At 38.0% G+C, this 22,713-nt stretch overlaps 2 protein-coding genes across 5 annotated transcripts in view; one reads left to right on the top strand and one right to left on the bottom strand.

The window, feature by feature from the left end:
- On the top strand, positions 1-22,031 carry LOC137732472 (AT-rich interactive domain-containing protein 5). 4 transcript variants are annotated; one of them, XM_088687764.1, is made up of 15 exons: positions 1-476; positions 754-774; positions 844-1,172; positions 1,343-1,482; positions 1,613-1,652; positions 5,115-5,167; positions 5,691-5,736; positions 6,404-6,496; positions 7,426-7,548; positions 7,685-7,736; positions 7,821-7,887; positions 8,187-8,253; positions 8,363-8,413; positions 20,509-20,601; positions 21,530-22,031. In XM_088687764.1, exons 3-15 carry the CDS (start codon positions 861-863, stop codon positions 21,623-21,625), a joined length of 1,233 nt encoding a protein of 410 aa, XP_088543890.1. In that variant the 5' UTR covers positions 1-476; positions 754-774; positions 844-860; the 3' UTR covers positions 21,626-22,031. The 4 variants fall into 4 exon arrangements, with proteins under 4 accessions (XP_088543890.1, XP_068327885.2, XP_088543888.1 ...); XM_088687763.1 differs by having other exon boundaries at positions 124-476; positions 5,115-5,335; XM_068471784.2 differs by lacking the exon at positions 754-774 and having other exon boundaries at positions 54-476.
- The window catches only part of LOC148690259 (uncharacterized), a 41,279-nt gene continuing 28,425 nt past the window's right edge, over positions 9,860-22,713 (bottom strand). The window contains exon 2 of the mRNA XM_088687761.1: positions 9,860-10,114. Within this exon, the coding sequence (XP_088543887.1) occupies positions 9,948-10,114 (167 nt within the window). The 3' untranslated portion in view covers positions 9,860-9,947. The remainder of the gene's footprint in view (positions 10,115-22,713) is intronic.

Genomic DNA, 22,713 nt, shown 5'->3' with positions numbered 1-22,713 from the left:
TATTTAAGTGAAATTTTAGATATATAATATTTGAAGGTTTTTATAAAAAAGTTACATTTTTGAAATTAAGCATTAATTTTTTGCTATATTTGATAAAATTCTTTCGAGGCGGAAAGGAGCAGCAGGGAACAGAGAGAGAGAGAGAGGTGTATGATTGTCTCCGTCAACTTGCCACCGGCGTTGAAGAATTCTCCACTTTCCGATCGACGGCGGTGATCGATCTGTAAATGCCATGACAGAATTCGTAAAACCTTTCCATGTATTCCGTTTTCGGATAATTACAATTCCTTGTATTATCTATTTTGATTAAATTCTCTCTCTCTCTCTCTCTCTCTCTCTCTCTCTCTCTCTCGTCTCTGCTCCCCCCACTCTCCCATTACCTGCATTATCTGCCATAATACGACGACGTCGCAGTTGCACCTTCTGGCTTCCCTCAGTCTCCGCCGCGACTTTGCCTTTACAGCCAAGAAAGAAAGGTAAGCTTCACTTCACTCCCCGCATTTCAATTTCTTGGTATTATCGTGAATTTTAATTATGATTATCTGTTTGGCTTCCTGGAGAATCATAAGGTAATAAATCAACAAAACCACAGCAAAACACTTGAATTGATTACGTCACACTCGTTTGTTACTGTTAGGGTTTTGATTTCCTTTTGTTTAATTTTTTGTTTAATCAACCGTCATTGGCCGTGCCAGACTGCCAGTGCCAATCACCTCTTTCGGGTTTTGTTGATTTTCGTGTTTGTTTATTTAGGTCAGCGCCAGGAGGGAAGCGGTATAATGCTTCGTTTTAGTAATATACATCAAATGTAAATTACCTGAGTTAATATTATACTGCATTCAGATTTCAGTATAGTTTAGATGGAGGACAAGGAAAAGTTGCACAATGAATCCAATACCAAACAGCACGAGTCCAAGGAGGATCAAACTGGGCAGCTACCTCAATTGGAAACCAACGATCAAGTTATGAGACATGTTACTGGGATCAACCCGCCTACTCATGAGGCAAATGTTGCTGATGTTAAAGTCAATGAGGCTCTTCTTAGTGATGTGCCCATACAACACAAGGACAATGCCAGCAATGCCAGCAATGCCAGTGTTAGGAATCAGCTCAAAACTGTAGATAAACAAGTGGGAGTAGGGGAGTTGAAGAATGGGTTGAACGATACCGAGGTATCCTACTTTGAGCATATACTTATCCAGATATAACGTTTTGCTTCTGAATGACTTGACTCAAATGAGTATACTGAGTTACGCCAAATTTCTCGATTGGATTTTTTTCTTTTCCTTCAAGTTTCCTGTTTCCTTTTCTACAACAATTAGTTTTCTTTTTTAATTTGCAGATGGTTGAGGCTGAGGAATCTGGGGACGGGACACCATCGCAGCAAGCAGCATTTACGAAGGAGGTGGAAAGTTTCTATAGGGAGAATGCCTTAGAGTTTAAGGCCCCAAAGTTTTATGGAGAGCCGCTGAATTGCCTTAAGTAAGTTTCTGGTGATAATTATTTTCAGTATTGAATCATGTTTGTATTTTGCGTATAAAAAGGAGTTGTGTGTGTCTGAAGGCTGAAATCAGGTGTTGACTAGTTTCTGCAATCTTTTTGTGGGATGTAGGTTATGGAGAGCTGTTACTAGATTGGGTGGCTATGACGTGGTATGTATACTTCTTGTTGCATGTTGGAATAATTAAACTTAATGCTCAGCATAATCTTACATCTGTTGGCAATCGTCGATTTCTGTTATGCATGTACACAGCATTGCAAAGAATGGTTGCACTCAAGTAGAATATGATTCAAAGTTTCACAGGCTTTGCTGGTTTATAAGTTTTAAGTGTTTTTACCAAACCATGCCAAGCTCAATAAAGTTATGTTTGTCCTATCACTAATGCATTCTCTGGTGTCAAATGCTGGGATCATATGATGGATGCATGGTTTTTCAATAAATAGTTTTTGTTACTTCCAAATTGACCTGATTGGTTATACTAGAGTTGGTGGCAGTTGAAATATAGAATGCTCATTCATGGAGTCTAAGAGAAAATTTGGTAAATATATACAGTGCTTTTGGTAAATTTTGGTAACTTATTTTTATTTTTCTATCACGGTTGATGAAAGAAGCATAGAAAAAAGAGAACACAATAATGGTTCCTATCTAATACATTTTTGGGGCGTTTTTATATCATTCTCTTGTTGTTTCCACTCATTTGACTCAACTTTAACGATATACCTGGAGAAGAAAAAATGAAAGAAACAGGAAAAACAAGATGATGATGTTTGATGGAACTTTGAGACAAATAGAACAATTCTTCAAGGGTATAAAGTTCCTATTGGGGTATACAAAGTTTTGAAATTACTAGGGTATTTCTATTTGTCTTTAACCTACTCTAACCAATAAGTTGGATTTGTGTTAGAGGTTTTCTATCCCAAACACTTGGCTGTCAAAAGCATAAGTTTTGAACTACCTTTGTTGTAAGCTTAACTTCTATGTCTTAATCCATTAGATTGTAGAACGTGTTATTGTAATTAGTATTGCTGGATGTTAAAGCCATTAACCATCCAAGAATAGTATTGATTTGAATGGTTATCACATTTGGAGCAAAAATTTATGAAAGCTTCAAGTCTGATCTTGTGTTCTCAGTTTCAATAGGCGTAATAAGTATTCAGCGAAAATGAGTGAGTTATTTACATTGGCATTCCATATAGTAAGTTTCCCAAAATACCCTAAAATAGGAGGAAATCTTAATAATTAGATCTAATACCATAGAAAACTTCCTAATTTTCTATAAATTTAGCCAAATATACAGTCAACTCCTAAATTATTTCTAACACTTGAAAGCAAATAAAATAAGGGTGGTCTTTTTCACACGCCCTAAAATAAGGCTAATTGTTAGGCTTTTGCTTATGGATAGAATGAAGAGTAAACTCCCGAATTGCCCCTTGAACTATCACCCAAGTTGAAAATTTCAAAAAATGAAGGACCTGAAACTCTTAAAAACAGCCAATTTTTCTCCTTGGCCATTTGATTTCATTCATCTTATGTCAAACTGAAGGGTTTTTTTTTTTATTTTTTTATTTTTGTGTCTTCTCCTGTCCATTCCCAGCACCCACCCATAAAAAGGGTCCACGACTCCACGCAGACATAAAAAAAATATTAAAAAATAAATAAATAGGAAATGTTGTTTTTCACCATAAAAAAAATAAAAATAAAAAAAAAATAAAAAAAATAAAAAAAAGAGAAGAAGAGAAAATGTTGTTTAAAAAAAATAATCAGAGAAAAAAATTGGGTTGCTGCAATGGAATGGGGATCTGGGTTGTGGATAGGTATGGGACAGCAGGGTAGTGGGGAACAGCAGGGGACAAGGAAGCTGGTGGTCAGTAAACGGTGTCCAAAATCTTGATTCAATTGTCTTGGAATCACTCCAATGCAAGTTAGGCAACCCATGCTGCACACACAAGCAGGGATGGAGCATTGTTCAGACCAAAATTTTCATGCATCCTTTAATGCGATTTAATAGATATTTATTAATAGAAGTTTTCTTGTGTTTGTGTGATCCTAATTGTGAATCTAGGATGGTGTGTGGTGTGAGGTGAAGTGGTTTGGTGGCAGGAAGTTTGTGTTGAGCTGTTTCTAAGTGCTAGTTTTAAACTTTTAGCAGAACTGAGTTGGAGTTCTTGAGTAAAAATCTTATCCAAGTTGTACCTACTCCTTACCCTTGTTTCATCTTTATGTCAATGATGGATATGAGTGGCACTTCCCTAATTATTTTTCAAGAAGATAGAAGATAGGTTTGAAGTTATCAATGTCTTTTCATGTTTGAAGTAAAAAAAAGAGTTTTTGAGTCACCTATCAGCAAGCCATTGGAACAGAGTTCTTTGTCTGAGTTGTGTTCTGGACACGTATGAACTTTATGCAGTGGCTTGAATGTAGTCTATTTAATGGTACTTTCCTTAATTTGTTTGGGAACTTTCCATTATTCGATGTTCTATTAATTGTGTTATTTAATTTGAATTTTATTCAATGTTTTAAAAGGCTCGCCTCAAGGCGTGCCTAGACGCCCTCTGAGGCTGGGCTTGAGGGTTGCCGCCTTTGTTTTGAGGGAGTGGGCGTAAGGCTTCACCAGAGCCGCCTAAGCGGTGGAAGGCATCGTCGAAGCTGCCTAGGCGGCAGAAGGCACGCCTCAGGGCTTTTTTTTGTTTTTTTTTAACTCACAAACCCAAAGTTTGGGTAGGGTTTTAATTGCCTCATACCTCTTCCTTGCACTATCGTCTCTCTGCCTTTTTATTTATTTTTTTATTTTTTTATATAATGGATGTGTGTGCTGTTTGCGTGCGTTGTTATATGTGTGCTCATTGTGCTTTATATGTATATATATAATATATAATATAATATATATCTATATGTGTGTATATATATATTTATAATATATGAGAGTGCTCAGGGTGATTATTGGTTAATAATCTTCTGTTTTTTTTAATATAATATATTTGTACGCTTAGCGTATATATTAAAAAATTTAGGTCCTGTGAGGCTTCGCCTCACGCCTAGGCCAGACTATCCCTCGGACACCTCACCCACGCCTCACGCTTTTAATACACTGATTTTATATCACATTTTGATTTGGACTAACCTCTAGACTTCATGCAACTATTTTTTAAGACTGAAAAATGGGAAGAATGTTGACCAAAGAAACATAACTGACATGGAAGTGGAGTTGGACACAGACATCCTATTTGAATAGCCTTCTGTAGGAAGTTGACCATGGCCTTGAATACATAGGAAACTGTTTTTTTTATTCACATTCAGTTGTTCCTCTGTTAATCCATTATTCCATTGTAGTAAACTTTGCCTTTTCCTGCGCATGTCTAAACCCTAAACCCTATTAATAAGTAAGAGAATGTTATTATTTTATTTTATAATTATTTTCTAAAAAATTCTAGCTGCTGAAGCTTTATTATCACTAAAGCCATAATTTATAAGCTACAAGTCCTGAGGAGTATTTTGAAAATTTTCTGAACGCTTGGTCATATTTAATTTATGAATCTGGATTAAATTAGATTAATTTATGTGCTTAAGATATGTTTAAATATTTATTAATTGAATTATACTATGGCAACTGTAGGTGACTGCATCAAAGTTGTGGCGGCAAGTAGGAGAGTCCTTCCATCCCCCCAAGTATGGAACATTATGTTTACGGTTGACTTCTAGCAGTCATTTAGGACCTGCATTATTCTTACTAAAAATTCAAGACCTTGGTCACTGCTATAAAAATTTACAACCGGCTGACATTTGGGAGATGAGATGTTCTACTGTTGCAGGTTGTTGCAAGTTTTGGTTTGTAAGGTGCATATAGCCTGTGTCCTCCCCAATAATAAAGAAAATATTTATTTCTGCTTGCATTGCTTTGACATTTGTGTTTAGCTTTTTTTTTTTTTTTTTTTTGCCGTTGGAGGCCATGGTGGATTTTGGTTTGTAACCTGCATATAGCTCATGTCCCTGAAAGAAAACGTTTCAAGACATCTGACATTATTACTGCTATATTTCTGCTATATTTCCATTCTTATCTTTTTATATTTTGGTTGCTAGCTTCATCTTATCCTATGTTGCTGGGTGTATTACAGCTCTGTTTTATTTATTTTCATCTTTTAATATCTGCAAATTCAGAGTCCAATTTACTGTATCTCTTTCTCTCCCTCAGGACGTGCACAACAGTATCTTGGACATTCCGCATATTTTATGAGAAGGTAATGCCTTTTTCCAGGGATAAGATAAACATTAACTGTTCATGATATCGGCAACTACAAATCTTGCTCCCTTAGTAGAAACTTGATTTTGTGGTAAACATTAACTCTTCACGATCACTAGACAACGTGTGCTTCTATTTATTTAGAAATTAGTAATGGTAACTGGGTAGTGGGTACGTGCCACAATCATAAACATGACGTGGATTTTCTAGTTAATGATTTAAAATACTTACAATAAAGTATATTTGTTATTTCATGGACATTATGGGGATATGAGCCCACTTAAAATGAATTCTATGAGTTTGTTGCTACTAGGGCTCGTTTGGAAGTGCTTTTAAAATGACTGAAAGTGCTTTTAACAAAAATGTTTTTGGGTTATAAAATCATTTAAAGTGCTTCCTGCAAGAAGCACCGGTTATGTGCTTCTTTCAAGAAGCACTTTAAGTGCATTTTGAGGATTCACTTGCATTTTTATAGAAGATTGGTTCCAAAAACATATTGCCCAGAAGTGCTTTCAATCATTTTAAAAGCACTTCCAAACGAGCTCTCTGTTTCTCTAGTATATGGTCAAGGGTTGTTTCAGTAATGGCATCAAATTGCTAGTTGTTGCGGAAGCTTTGGATTGTTTCACGCGTCCTCTATTCCCTAAGCTTATCAACTTGTGCAGGCACTTTTGGAATATGAGAAGCATAAGAGGAAAATTGGTGAGCTTCGACTTCCTGTGGGACCCATCACTCAATCTGCAAGTGTTGAGAAGGAGGTGGATTTTCCATTTGTTTACATTTTAGTTCTCGATTGCATTTGGATTTTCCACTTTTTTGGCTAGGTTAATAGGATTGTTGAATCAACTGACCATAAAAATTTCATGGTGTTGTCACTTTTGTAGTTGCCTTTCTGAATGTTCAGCATAATGTTGTGTCACAGGCTCCATAAAAGTCCATTGCTAAGGCTGCCATGCACTGATATTGCCTCACTTAACCACCTAGGCCCAATCCTCTAGGTGATATCAAGTCCAATGGACCTTAGGTGTGGGGTTTTATCTCAAAAGGCCTTAATGCAATTAGAAGTGGAACACCTATATTTAAACCTTAGATTATTGTTGTACTTCTCTGATGTGCAATTCTCTTCACATCCATCTTGGCTTATATCAAGCCAACCTTTTACACCAACAATCTTCCACCCGAGAACAAGCCAAGGTAATGCCATCCTTCACAACAACCTGCACGTTTCCAAGAATGGTATGGTCGCCACACCCACAACTCTACCTCCCAATGATTTTTCTTTAAGCCCCACTAGGAGCCCTTGCTCCACCTAGCTCTTGGCAGACTAGGATTTCCAGAGCCCTGCTCCACCTTTTTCCACCGGTCCTCCAAGAGTAATAAGGCTGTCATGCACCGATGTTGTCCCCACTGAACCACCTAGAACAATCCCCTGGGTGGTATCGCCCAATGGACCTTAGGTGTGGGGTTTTATTTAAAAAGGCCTCGGTGCAATTAGAAGTGGAACACCTATATTTAAACCTTAGATTATTGTTGTACTTCTCCGATGTGGGATTCTCTTCACATCCATCTTGGCTTGTATGGAGCCAACTTTTTAGGCCAATACATAAGGTCTCTTAACTTCATAGTGTATACAATGGACACCTGTCCCTTCCTCTTCCAGTGACACTTATATTTTTCTTTTGTGTAGGCAAGTGCTCATCAAGCTCTTGGATCAGGCAGGGCACGAAGAGATGCTGCAGCTCGTGCAATGCAGGGTTGGCATGCACAGCGTCTTGTTGGATATGGTGACGTTGCCGAGCCTATTATTAAGGTTTGTTGATTCTCTCTGTCTTGCTATAATGATTGTACTTATTAATATTATTTAAGTTTTGTATGCCTGGATTGGAAAGGTTGGACACCATTTAATACATTTCAAAATTTTCTTTTGAAATTTCTTTTACTTATAGGACAAGCACTTGAGTTCTACCCCAAAGCGTGAAAAGAGTCTTAAAAGCATTGGTATGTTCCCCTGCAAAGAAAATCCTTCTGGCCAATCAATATTTTATTGCCAATATACATTTACTGTTTACATTGTCTTGTCAGGTTCGGTTAAACACAGGCCACCAACAAACGTGGAGCTTGCAACTACAAATATTGACGTAGATAAGCAGTTAAGATTGTTACTTGCTGGTCATTCCTGTAAATATATTTATTTTGCTATGATTTCCATGTTCTTGACCAACTCTTCTTCTCCTTACTTGTTCCAGTTGAATGATTTTACTTTCATGCATTGCTAAAATGTGATGGTATGTTAACATTCATTTGAAATTTTTGGAGTCTGTTTTGATATGCTTGAATTTGGAATAAACTTTACTAAGAATAATTGTGTGCACATTGAGGCTGCATTTAATTACCCTTCTGTTTTTTTTTTCCTCATCAAATCAATGCGACATGGTTTTCATCTGGTAGGATAGTCACGACTGTTGTTGATCTTGGACCTCCAGCTGATTGGGTGAAGGTCAATGTACGAGAAACTGTAAGTGTGTTTTATATTACTTTTCCTAATATGCTTCCCTATACTGTAGATTTGATTGAATTGCTGGCTATCTTTTGTTGGTCCTGACAACTTTCATCTCTACGCTCAGAAAGATTGCTTTGAGGTATATGCTTTGGTTCCTGGTCTTCTGCGTGAGGAGGTAAACCCTTGTTACCCTCTTCCTTCCACTCTTCTATTTACCTCTCTTTTGTGCTGGTTTATATACTGTATGATAACATGGGGATTTTAGCATGATCTTGTTTAAATAGTTATGATTGGATGGCTATGATTAATCAGATGCACTGTGGTGGTTATGTTAAGATATTTTATTACCACTCTGACATTAATTCATTCACTAGTCTTATGGCTACTAGTGTGAGATCTCACATCGTCCAGGGGTGAGGATCTTGTAAGCTTTATATGTATATTTCCATCTCTACTTAGCATCAGGCCTTTGGGAAGTTCACTAACTTCGGGTTCCATTGGAACTACGAAGTTAAGCGAGATTGGGCTGGAGCAATCCCAGGATGGGTGGTTCACTAGGAAGTTTTGCTCGCGTGAGTTCCCAAAAACAAAATCGTGAAGGCGTGGTCGGGATCCAAAGCGGACAATATCGTGCTACAGTAGAGTCGAGCCCAGGATGTGGTGGGGGCCCGGGCTGGGATGTGACAATTTGGTATCAGAGCCAATCCCTGGTCGGAAATATTCTGTCAAAATGTGAATAACTAAGAACCAAGCTAACTAATTTACACTTAAGGAAATAAAAGTGCAATCCCGATTTAAGTGTGGTTACATAATAATCAAAACATAGGTAGCCAAAGTGCAGTCTAGCAGGACAAATACTAATTATACAATACCAGAGGTGGTCCTACATTAGTGATAATCTGTCAAAACCGCAGTTAATTCCCCATAAGCCATCAACAAGCACTCCTACCTAAAACTTGGAGGGGCGCAAAACAGAAAGTGTAAGTGGGCAAAAACAAAACTTTTCAAAACTATTTCATTTATCAAAGGGAATAACCCCTCGCTGTAAGACCTGTATAATTTCCCAGAAAATAGAATACATACGTATGTCAAAACCATGCTCGGAATAGCAAAATCCACATGTGCCATGTCAAATATCTTAGCATAAAATATGTAAGTCAGGTGATATAAACCAATGCAAATGATATGTCAGCCGGAGTCACTTAATATGCTCTGTACGGCTGAATCTATTGCTCATCCATCTATTCGGAGTCACCTAATTTGACATGCACAGCTCAACCAGTAGCTCAACAAGTATGCCTGCATATGAGTCGGAACCACCTAAAGCGGTCTGTACGACAGGACTGGGTGTAAATAAATACGCTCAAGTGCTACGATCACGTGAAGACTGTGCGAATGATCGCAGGTCACTTATGAGTTGAAACCACCTATAGTGGTCTATACGACAGGACTATGCACCTAACTTGGATCTAAGGTGAGTATGATACGGGAGGTGAACATCACGTGAAGGATTGTGCCCTGACCACGGGTGGGAGCACTAACACCAGGGTGCAAGTTTATGATCTATAATACATCTCAACATAATCATGCAACTCACATCCACAATCTATAAACTCAGCTGGCACTTACCTAAACTTCTGCAGCGTCAAACATAAATATGTGAAACTACTAAATACATATTCTAAGTACAAAGTATTTGGCATGGCATTTTAAAACATAAGTCCATTTAAATGAGTTTCTGGGAAAAATACCAAACATATATATATATATATATTGAAAGCCAAAAGCCTGCTCACTGATGTGGCAAGGTCGTAACCCCCGAGCCTCGCCTGAATGCGCTCGTCCTCTAGAAACGTCTCACCTATATATGAAACAACTATTTTAACGTTATTTTAAGCACATAACCAAAATTAGGTGATAACTTCTTATACATTGCTCAATTGGGGTATTTGAATATATCATCGTGGCCTATTTAACCCTACGAACATCCCCATATTTTTAGAATAATTTTCTAAGTTCCCACGCGCCCTCACACGCCGGCCAAGGCACGGCCAAATGCACCACCCACGTGCAAGCACATGCCTGGTACACTGACGGATTCCCTAACGGCATTAAGGAATATTCCGTTAAATAACAGCATATACCGTTAATTTTACCTGACGCTGTTAGCATATTCTGTCAAAATTAGACGGAATATTCTCCTTCTTTGATGGTTCGCCAGATTCTGGCGCCGGCCACCGCTGCACTCGTCGGTTTCTGGAAAAACTTAAAACTTTAATATCGTCGCCATTTCTCAACCAAATTTCATGAAATTTGTACCAAAATGAAGCTCTAAACGAGTAGAACTAGTTCTTTACCACTTTTACATCCTAAACCCAACGGAAAATGGCCGGAAAAATCCTTGAAAAACCAGCTATTCCTGCAATCCCACAACCAAGCTCATTTTGACGTCCAAACTTGACCAAAACTACCCTAACATGCTAGAGAAGATGAATTCTTAACTTCTTAAGTCTTAAATCCAGCTAACATCTTCTTGATCACACAGAAAAAAATTCCACTCCTTACCGGAGCTCGGGCATCTTGAGTTCTACTAGTCTTTTCTTCAAACCAAAGGCATGGCTCGACTCCAAGGCTTGCAAGCAGTTCAAAAACAAACTCTATTAGTTTGATCTGTAAGAGATGAAGCTAGTAGAGAGATTGGACGTACGAATTGTACAGACGAGGAAGACTCGAGAGAGAGGTCTATACGTGTCTGTGCACGTGTGTGTGTGTGTCCAGATTGGGTATCCATATAAAATCGTTAAGCCCTAATTGGGCTACCAATTCTAGGCTAAGATTCATCCAAAACAATCCCAAGTTTCAATTGGGTCAAAAGAAGTAGGAAATGAAAATAATTAGTCCATTTTCTTAGCCCAATGATATATTCACAACTCAACGCTCAAGGGTAAAATAGTCATTCCACATTATAAAGGATAAAATATATTATATTTCGGAACGGGTTGTCACAACCTACCACCTTAAGAAAATTTCGTCCCCGAAATTTCATACAATAATAAGCAACCATTAATATCCAATAAACAAGCGTGGGTACAAATCCCTCATACGATCCTCCATCTCCCAAGTGGCTTCCTCCACCAAATGATTTCTCCACAAAACTTTCACTAAGCGTATGGTCTTATTCTTCAAAAACCTTATCTTTCCAATCTAAAATCGTCACTGACTCCTCGTCATAAGTTAAATATGGATTAATTTCCAACGGTTGAGGAGGTATCACATGTGATGGATCTGAGACATAATGACGAAGCATGGAAACATGAAAAACATTGTGCACTTTAGATAACTCTGGAGGTAACCCAAGCCTGTAAGCAACTTCACTGACTTGCTCGGTGATCTGATATGGTCCGATGTACTTAGGACTTAGCTTACCCTTTTTCTCGAACCGTATTACACCTTTCCACGGTAATAACTTTAAAAACACCAAATCACCAACTTTATACACCTGATCAGTGGCATGCTTGTTTGCTAGACTCTTTTTCGATCGTGGACCGCTTTCAGGTTAGACTTAATTACCTGAATATTCTGAGTAGTCTCATCTACAATCTAAGGGCCCACCAATACTCTTTCACCAACCTCTGACCAGCATAATGATGTACGATAACACTTAGCATAAAGTGCCTCAAAAGGTGACGTACCAATGCTCGAATGATAGTTGTTATTGTAGGCGAATTCCATCAAATCTAAACATTTATGCCGAGCATTACCAAACTGCAATACTGAAGATCTTAGCATATCCTCTAATGTTTAAATAGTCCTCTTAGATTGCTTGTCTGTTTGAGGATGATGTGATGTACTATAGAGTAACCTCGAACCAAGAGCCTCCTGAAATGCCACTCAGAACTTAGAAGTGAACCTAGAATCCCGATCAGAAATAATACTAACTAGAACCTCATGGTATTTAACAATCTTTTATATGAATAACTCAGCTAATCGGCTTAAAGAATATTTCTCCCTTATTGGAATGAAGTGCGCTGATTTAGTAAGCCGATCCACAATCACCCAAATACCATCATAACCATTTCTTGTACGAGGAAGTTTATATACGAAATCCATGGTGATATCTTCCTATTTCCACTGTGGTATGGGAAGTGGCTACATCAATTCAAATGGCTTTTTCCTTTCAGCTTTGACCTGTTGATAAATGACACACCACATACATTCGTCTCTCTTGCATATGCATACCATCAGACTCTCGAACTCTAAGATCTTTCTTTTTCTTCCGTGATAAAATCTGAATTAACTCCTGGGTTTCTTCATCATTCATCTGAGCCTCGAGCACACGATTAATTAAAATTGGTCTGACCTGGAAACTAGCAAGCAAAGCTTCCTCCCGATCTTCCACCCCTAATTTCACTTCAGTGGATCTCAAATTTGCAAGAAGAGGAATACAACAAGCATATAAAGCATTAATTCGGCGTTGAGACTTCCTACTAAGTGCGTCTGCCACCACATTTGCACGACCAAGGTGATACTCAATCGTGCAATCATAATCACTGAGCAATTCTATCCATCTTCGTTGTTGAAGATTAAGATCATTCTGAGTGAAAAGATACTGAAGACTTTTATGATCCGTAAAAATCTTACATTTTTTACCATAAAGATAATATTTCCAAATCTTCAAGGCAAAGATAATGACTGCTAATTCAAGATAATTAGTAGGATAATTCATATCATGAGGCTTCAACTGTACCATGCTGCATCAACACAACCCAGGCCATTCAAGGAAGCATCACAGTATATCTCAAAATTACTATCATCTGGGAGTGTCAAAACAGGTGCATGAGTGAGACAATACTTCAGCTGCTGGAAACTCTGTTCACAATTATCGTCCCACTCAAATCTAACGTCTTTTCTTGTCAACCTCGTTAGTGGTAATGTAATAACAGAAAAATCTTTAACAAACCGTCTATAATAACTTGCTAGACCAAGGAAACTTCTTACCTCTGTGACGGTTCGTGACTGCTCCCAATTCTCAACGGCTGCTACCTTTTGATCTAACCAAAATTGGCATTTGCTAAACTTAGCATACAATTGATGTTCCCTCAATTTCTTCAACACCAAAGTAAATGTCGAACATGCTCTGCTTTAGACTTAAGAGTACACCAGAATATTGTCAAGTCCATAAAAGCTACAGGCGCATTAGTTAACCCGAATGGCATCACAAGAAATTCATAATGACCATATTGAGTCCTAAAAGTCGTCTTAAGAACATCCTCATTTTTTATCTTCAACTCATAGTAACCAGACCTCAAATCAATCTTAGAAAACACACAGGTGCCTCGAAGCTGATTAAATAAATCATCTATACGCGGTAACGGATAACGGTTCTTAATTGTTACCCGATTCAATTGTCGATAGTCAATACATAGTCTTAAAGTCTCATCTTTCTTCCGTACAAATAAAATTGGAATTCTTGAGGACGAATTACTAGGCTGAATAAAACCCTTATCAACTAGTTCCTGTAATTGAATTTTCAATTCTCTCAATTCAGCAGGAGCCATTCGATAAGGAGTTAAAGATATAGGGTATGCACTGGAAGTAAATCAATTGTGAACTCCACGTCTCGGTCTGGCGGTAGCCCAAGTAAATCATCAAGGAAGACGTCAGAAAAATGTCTGACTACTCGCACATCCTCCACATTACTAAGAGTATTATCATTCAACACCATATGAGCCAAATATCCTTGACAACCTTTCTTTAATAATCTTTTAGCCCTTACGGCCGAAATAATGTCGTGCCTCATTCCACTACGTTCGTTCACAAATGTAACCTTAGGCAATCCAAGACAATGAAAAGAGACTGTCTTCCCGTAGTAATCTATATTGGCATGATAATAATGTAACCAATATATGCCAAAATAACATCAAAATCAACAATATCCAACGGAATGAGGTTAGCGAGCATAACATCCTCCACCAACACGGGACATCCTGTATACACACAGTTAACATAACATGTCTCTCCTCTAGGCATTGAAAACTCTAAATCATACCCAAGAGTTGTAGGAAGAGGTGGTGTCGTCTAAGCAAATGTATGAGAAATAACAGAATGCGTAGCACCACAATCAATTAATACTCTAGCAAAATGACCAAGAATATTCAACGTACCCATGGTCAAATCAAGATTATTCTGAGCATCTTATAATGTAATGTGGTGAATACGCCCCTGTGCCTGTTGTCGTCCTCCTCAACATCTGCTAGCTTGATTACCGCGTCCCTGCACACTACGCCCCTGACCTGGTTGACTAGGCTGCCTCGATGGTCCTGCACTACTAGAAGCAACCTCCATGTGCTGGGATTGTCCTCCAGGATACCATTGAGACCCACCAGCTGAACAGGGAGGATACGACGTATAACCTCCAGAATACTGAGGGTAACCACTCTGATAATATGGATCCTGCGGATACTAATATTGCCCTGTAGAATAAGGAGCTACGTCGTCCTCATAATAATAAGCACCACCGCGACCCGTCTAAGTATAACTACTAGGTCCTGAAACTTGCTGGATTGGAACTAGTGGTGGTAAGGAAGAAAACTGGGGCTTCTGCTGATTCTGTGGACAACGAATAGCCATATGCCCCATCTGACCACAAGTATAGCATTCGCTGTTGCCTTGCTTACACTTCCCAAAATGCCTATTATTACATATGCGGCATAAGGGAGCACCTATGCTACCAGAATCCCTGTCTCAGAAAACGAGGACCTCCAGAAAATCTACCACCCCTTCTCTGCCGGATGGAACTCAAACCCTTGTTAGAAGAACTGGAACTGGCACCACTTCTCTTAAAATTTTGAGTCTTACGAGGTCCCTGAGACGATTGACTCTTATCTTTATCATTTTTCTTCTGTTTACAATCTTTTCTTCTTACGCCTCACTATCATTAGGTATGTTCTCCAAATCTTTAATTCGAAGTAAAATCTCATAAAACTCCTGGTAAGATGCTCCCAGATGATTGTGGTAATTTTGAGATCTATAGTGATGCTTCCTTGAATAGTTTGGGTTGTGTGTTGATGCAGCATGGTAGGGTGATTGCATATGTTTCGCGACAGTTGAAGCCTTATGAGATGAATTATCCTACTCATAATCTTGAATTGGCAGCCATTATCTTTGCCTTGAAGATTTGGAGACATTATCTTTATGGTGAAAAATGTAAGATTTTTACAGATCATAAAAGTCTTCAGTATCTTTTCACTCAAGAGGAATCTTAATCTTCAACAACGAAGATGGATTGAATTGCTCAATGATTATGAATGCACAATTGAGTATCACACTGGTCGTGCAAATGTGGTGGCAGACACAGTAGGAAGTCTCAAGGTCGAATTAATGCTTTATACGCTTGTCGTATCCCTCTTCTTGCAAATTTGAGATCCACTAGAGTGAAGTAAGGGGTGGAAGATCGGGAGGAAGCTTTGCTTGCTAGTTTCTAGGTCAGACCAATTTTAATTGATCTTGTGCTCGAGGCTCAGATGAATGATGAAAAAACTCAGGAGTGAATTCAGACTTTATAACGGAGGAAAAAGAAAGATCTTAGAGTTCGAGAGTCTGATGGTATGCTTATGCAAGAAAGACGAATGTACGTGTCGAAAAATGCTGAATTAAAGAAAGAAATTCTTGATGAAGCTCATATATCGGCATATGCAATGCATTTTTGGGGTACTAAAATGTGTCATACCATTCGACCATTTTATTACTGGCCTGACATGAAAAGAGAAATTGCTGAATATGTGAGTAGGTGTGCCATTTGTCAACAGGTCAAAGCTGAAAGGAAAAAGCCATTTGGATTGATGCAGCCACTTGCCATACCACAGTGGAAATGGGAAGATATCAACATGGATTTCGTGTATAAACTTCCTCGTACATGAAATGGTTATGATAGTATTTGGGTGATAGTGGATCGGTTTACTAAATCAGTGCACTTTATTCCAGTTGGGGAGAAATATTCTTTAAACCGATTAGCTGAGTTCTTCATATCAAAGATTTTTAAATACAACGGGGTTCCAGTTAGTATTAATTATGATTGGGATCCTAAGTTTACTTCTAAGTTCTGGGTGGCATTTTAGGAGACTCTTGGTTCGAGGTTACTCTATAGTACAGCATATCATCCTTAAACAGACGGGCAATCTGAGAAGACTATTTAGACATTAGAGGATATGCTGAGATCTTCGGTATTACAGTTTGGTGATGCTTGGCATAAACGTTTAGATTTGATGGAATTCGCCTACAATAACAGCTACCATTTGAGCATTGGTATGTCACCATTTGAGGCACTTTATGGTAAGTCATGTTGTACGCTATTATGCTGGTCAAAGGTTGGTTAAAGATCATTGGTGGGCCCTGAGATTGTAGATGGGACTACTAAGAATATTTAGGTAATTAAGTCTAACCTGAAAGCGGTTCAGGAACGACAAAAGAGTCTAGCAGACAAGCATGCCACTGATCGGGTGTATAAAGTTGGTGATTGGGTGTTTTTAAAGTTATCACCGTGGAAAGGTGTAGTACGGTTCGGGAAAAAGGGTAAGCTAAGTCCTAGGTACATCGGACCGTATCAGATCACCAAGCGAGTCGGTGAAGTTGCTTACAGGCTTGGGCTGCCTCCAGAGTTATCTAAAGTGCACGATGTTTTTCTTGTTTCCATGCTTCGTCATTATATCTCAGATCCATCACATGTGATACCTCCTCAACCATTGGAAATTAATCCATATTTAACTTATGACGAGGAGCCAGTGATGATTTTGGATTGGAAAGACAAGGTTTTCAAGAATAAGACCGTACACTTAGTGAAAGTTTTGTGGAGAAATCACTCGGTGGATGAAGCCACCTGGGAGACGGAGGATCGTACGAGAGATTTGTACCCATGCTTGTTTATTGGATATTAATGGTTGTATATTATTGTATGAAATTTCGGGAACGAAATTTTCCTACGGGGGGTGGATTGTAAAATCCCTTATTGCCCAGGGGTGAGGATGTTGTAACCTTTATATGTATATTCCTATCTCTACCTAGCACGAGGCCTTTTGGGAGCTCACTGACTTCGGGTTCCTTTGGAAATCCGAAGTTACGCGAGATTGGGCTGAAGCAATCCCAGGATGGGTGACCCACTGGGAAGTTCTGTTCACGTGAGTTCCCAAAAACAAAACCGTGAGGGCATGGTCGGGGCTCAAAACGGACAATATCATGCTACGGTGGAGTCGAGCCCGGGATGTGATGGGGGTCCGGGCTCGGATGTGACAATTTGGTATCAGAGCCAATCCCTGGCCGGAAGTGTGGCGACGAGGACGTCGGGCCCCTAAAGGGGGTGGATTGTAAGATCCCACATCGCCCAGGGGTGGGGATCTTGTAACCTTTATATGTATATTCTCATCTATGCCTAGCACGAGGCCTTTTGGGAGCTCACTGGCTTCAGGTTCCATTGGAACTCCGAAGTTAAGCGGGATTGGGCTGGAGCAATCCCAGGATGGGTGACCCACTGGGAAGTTCTGCTTGCGTGAGTTCCCAAAACCAAAATCGTGAGAGCGTGGTCGGAGCCCAAAACGGACAATATCGTGTTACGGTGGAGTTGAGCCTGAGATATGGTAGGGGCCCGGGCTGGGATGTGACAACTAGTAATGATATTCTTTATTTATTCTTTTTATTCTTTAAATCTGTTGAAGGGCAACAACTGCAATGGTGTGCAAAGGCTAGGCTTAAGTCTTTCAGAACATGGATTACTTTAATAAGAAATAAATAAAGAACGCACGTTATTAACTGTCATTGAAGCATAATAGTTGGTCCTCAAACATAAAATACTCAATTAGTCATGCATCAATTAAATCTGAAAGAAACAGTCCAAGTTGAACCCTTGCTTCTCAAATAATTACGGACTATTTCTTTAGCAAGACAACACTGTCAACAAAACATTATCAACAGATGAACAGATTGAATTACTTATGTATAAATAATCAACATCAACAACACAAGACAGTGCTAAAATTAAAGTAAGATAAAAAATTGGGTCATATTTATTCAGTTCAGTTCAGATTAAAGTAATAGTCATTTATACATGTTTGAGGTGGCTGGAATAGAAACATAAACAAAATATAAAAGAAAAACAAAGAAGGAATATAGAAGAGAGCTGTTTAGAAGCTGAGCTAATCCTATTGGAGTGTCAAAGAGGAAAGAAAAATAAGGAGTACGGTATGGAGGTGGGTGAAATGGAGATGGGACTTTGTTGGTTTACTTCTTGAGGGAGTGAGGCATGGAGGTGGGTTTGAAAGATCTGGCATGCAATGCAAAGGGGGAAAAAAATAAAGGGGAAAAACTACATGTTTTAATGCTAGGCTGGGGGAGTGAGGCATGGAGGTGGGTTTGAAATCAGCTTGCTAAAAAGAAGACAGCTGTTAGACCTCAAGATTCAGTTTTAATAAAACCAATTGTTTCATTTGAAAAGACATGAGAAATGAACCAAATGGCGTTGTAAAGTATAAAAGTTTCACAATAAAGAAGGGTGCAGGCTCATCTTTGAGAAACCGTAAACCTCAAACTTTGCAGCTGCTTACTAATTGTGCCTTTAGTCGCCTTGCTGCCATCTTGTATGCCAAATGGGAAGTCTGTTAAAGAAATGGTGCCTAGAGGCAAGTTGTGGGTGCCTTGTCTTAATGCTAGGCTCAGCATTAATCTCCAACTTTGACTGGTCCTTCGCAATGCTAGGCCTAGTATTTTAGTTGGTGCTCCATGATTGGGTTTGCTAAAGATCCAGGGGATTGGTCCGCCATCATTCCTTTTAAAATTAACTTGTCAGTAAATCAAAGTCTATAATGATGGACATCTTCAATGAGTGGCTGAATTTCTACCTCAATGAATGTTACTGACACCTCCATGCCTTGAGGTATTTACACTTGATAAGCGTTTTCACCAAGACACTTTTGTAGTTGAAATGGACTGACCACCTTCTATTAGTAGAGCATGCACATGAATCTCTTCTTGGGTTTCTTCCAATTTTCCCACATAGAAAAGCAGTTAGAACTTTTTCCCCTATCCATGCCTTGAGGTAGTTATACTTGATAAGCGTTTTCACCAAGACGCTTTTGTAGTCGAAATGGACTATCCGCCTTTTATTACTAGAGCGTGCACATGAATCTCTTCTTGGGTTTCTTCCAATTTTCCTAGATAGAAACATAGTTAGCACTTTTTCCTCTATCCATTTACCCACACTTCTCCATGATGGAACCAAAATTATGTTTCTTCAGTCTTTCAAGTTTGTTTTGATGTTCTGGAAACCATGGTAGTGAGCTTCTCCATCATAAGAGATGGCGAGCATCAATGTGCACTAGGATCACACCATACTTCATCTTGATAAAACTTCAAAATAGAGAATGATACAAGACAATGAATATGAACATTTACCTCAATCCATTTTGTGAACCAAGAAAGCTTGTAAAAGTGGGTAATTCTTAGTTTTAAATTTGAGCTTGTTCAAGCATTTCTAGTGATAATATGTTATTTAAACTTCCATCAATTATCACGTTGCATAACTTCCTATTGGGAATCAATCTGGTGTGTTGCTTCACTAGTCTTTGCCTTCAACATATAAAGTCTTCAATCTTCATGCTTCATTGAATCACAAGAGTTTCTCTATTATAACTCCATGTATTCATTCTAAACGGGATCTTGATCCTCTGTTTAAGAATCTTCCAAAAATTGATCTCCGTTTTCTATGCAATATTTAAGCGCGCGTGTCTGAATATAGAAGACACTAAATGCCCATTTGATAACCATTTTGTTTTTAGTTTTTGGTTTTCACTTTGTTTGCCTGGGATATGAGGAAAGGTGGGACGAAGAGGGGTGATGCAAGAGAGGGGAAGAAGTAAAGAAGAATGAATGAAAACAAAAGTTTGGAAGTGAAAACAACTGAAAGTAGTTGTTGGTTTTTGATTTTTTTAGTTTTCATTTTGTATATTTAATATTTATATATCTTCTATATCTCTCTCACCATCTTTCCTGCACTCTTCTATATGCATCATTTCTCCCATGTATCTCCCCTTTCTCTCAAACAAAAAAAAAACAAAAAAAAATGAAAACTATAAGTTATTAACAAAATGATTTATCAAATGGGATCTTTGAATTGTCCTTAAATATGCATAATATGGCATCAATTGACGTACGCTTGAAAATTTTCCTCACCATCATTTTTGACATCTAGATAGTATGTGTCTTAATCTATGGTACTCCTACCAGGTCCGAGTTCAATCAGATCCAGCTGGACGTCTTGTTATAACAGGTCAACCAGAGCAGATTGACAATCCTTGGGGTATTACACCATTTAAGAAGGTATCTAATACTTACCATTAGCTTCTAAGGTTCGTGCATGGATCAGAAATAAATATATATATTACCTGTGGGATCCCAAAAACCCAAAGATGGTTTACTCATATTTCCAAATTAGCAGAAAAGATTAAAGTAATGAAGGGAAGAAAACACCAAATTGAATGGGAGATGTATTGGCACTCCAAATAGTCATCATGGACTCCTCCCTAAAAAAAAAAAAACACACAATGGAGGGAGAAGTGCATGATGACAATTTTGGAGTGCTAATAAAGTTGCCAAACTGAACCACAAGAGCTTTATGACTTTGAAATGGGTAATCATATGGGATTTTCATTGGGGAGCATCACATTTTTTGTTGGTATACGAAACTGATACCTAAAATATGTTATCAAACGATTATGTATGTAAAGAGGCATGAGGTTTTATAAAACTTAATGATAAATAAAATAAAAAATAAAAAACATGTTTTATTGATGCATACAGTAATATGTAAGGTACTTGCAGGCATATATATGCAGTCTTTGTACAATAATGATTTCATACTTTCTTAAGTTATGGACATCCCTGCAAAAAGAAAATAATCATCCAAATCAGAAACTGTTTGGTCAACTTGTAGTTCAGGCTGAAAAATTATCATTAAGTTGTTTATCCAAGAATAGGAGTCGGATCCTTTCCCAATCTTGCTCGAGTTACCAAAAGTGCAGGTTGGATCTCAGGTTGGTTGGGTTTGTCCAAACCAATGCCGACTCCAACGATGGTATATTTTGGACCAAAGCTTTGATTTGGTTATTTGTGAGCATTTGTGGTCTTTAAACTCTCCTATCTGCCATGAGCGTTGGAGGGAGATAAATATGTTAAGATTTAACAATATATTACAAGTTTTTTATTTTTGTTATCACAGTTCCATTATAGTTTATGTTGCGTTTTCCAGGTTGTGAGCTTACCTGGCAAAATTGATGCGCTCCAAACATCTGCTGTGGTTAGCCTGCATGGGCGGTTATTCGTGCGTGTTCCTTTTGAACAGTGATCGCTTTGAAATTTCATCTCATGGATCAGCTGAATAATTTTTTAGGGTGTTTGCAATATTTTTCCTCTTTTTTTTCTTTTGGGGTTGTGAAAGAATGTTGCAACTAGTTGGTGTTAATTCATGCTAGTTTATCAACTTCAGTGCTAATTTGTTAGCTAGTTAGATTGATTTACTGCTGCTCGTCGATGTCGAGTTGCAAATAACCCATTTCAATGTGTTATAAATTCCGACTCTCCTCTAGATCTTGTTTTTTATCTATCCAAACAATAGACTAAACAAATTAGAGAATAACTACAAACGCACAATTGATTCGATAACTTTTTTCTACATCTAGTTGTGGTTTCCCCAGGTAGAGGGAAACCATGGCTTCTTTGATAATTAATGGAGTATACAGTACTTTTGCAAATCCTATAACTAATCCATTTTCTCTCAGATGTCTTTGGTTGTTCTCCTATTTTTTTCTAGCCTTGCGGCACCTTATTTATATGTATAGGGTGTTGGAAAGTTTTTTATTTCCTATTCTATATGGAATAGGGAAGTACACTTTCTTTTCTTTTTCTAATTATGCTTCTAGGATTCCAATTTAAATTGTACAAAGAAACTTAATTCTTTCCTAATACAATCCTAAACAAAATAAGACACTGACTTTGACAAGCCAATTTGCTTCCCCACCCCCCAAAAAAAGTTTCAGTTGTTCGGGCAATGGTGTCGAAAACATGCTTTGATTGAAGAATATATAAAAAATTTGGCGAAAACTAAGGTCCAATGTATTTTTTTTCACTTGTAAGTGAAATGTGACAAACGTCTAACTTTGAATCTTATAAATGGCAAATTTAATACTAATTATGACTTTAAGTGAATGGGATATGGAGTTTGATAGATGTTGCAACTCTCAAATTCAAGCGTATAGACTCTTATGAAGTCAATAAAAATCATTGTATTGAATAAAGACATTTTTATGAGTTCGTGGATTTTAAAAGGGTAAATTACATTTTACCTTCTCAGGTTTGGAATTGATTTCAATTTTTTACAACATTTTTAAAATATTTCACTTTCATACCTTACCTACTATTTTATTTCAATATAGT

The sequence above is a fragment of the Pyrus communis genome, chromosome 16, assembly GCF_041283825.1.
Source record: "Pyrus communis isolate YQ-2024b chromosome 16, ASM4128382v1, whole genome shotgun sequence".
Taxonomy (NCBI): domain Eukaryota; kingdom Viridiplantae; phylum Streptophyta; class Magnoliopsida; order Rosales; family Rosaceae; genus Pyrus; species Pyrus communis.
The sequence above is the reverse complement of the archived record's forward strand: the minus strand, read 5'-3'. Positions and strand labels throughout refer to the sequence as shown.

Bases quoted from the DNA above. Each gene is read 5' to 3' on its own strand.
- LOC137732472 (XM_088687762.1), top strand. From the start codon at position 861: ATGGAGGACAAGGAAAAGTTGCACAATGAATCCAATACCAAACAGCAC. The intron at 5,336-5,690 runs GTGCATATAGCC...TCTCTCCCTCAG, and splicing joins TGCAAGTTTTGGTTTGTAAG to GACGTGCACAACAGTATCTT. The intron at 6,497-7,425 runs GTGGATTTTCCA...TCTTTTGTGTAG, and splicing joins CTGCAAGTGTTGAGAAGGAG to GCAAGTGCTCATCAAGCTCT.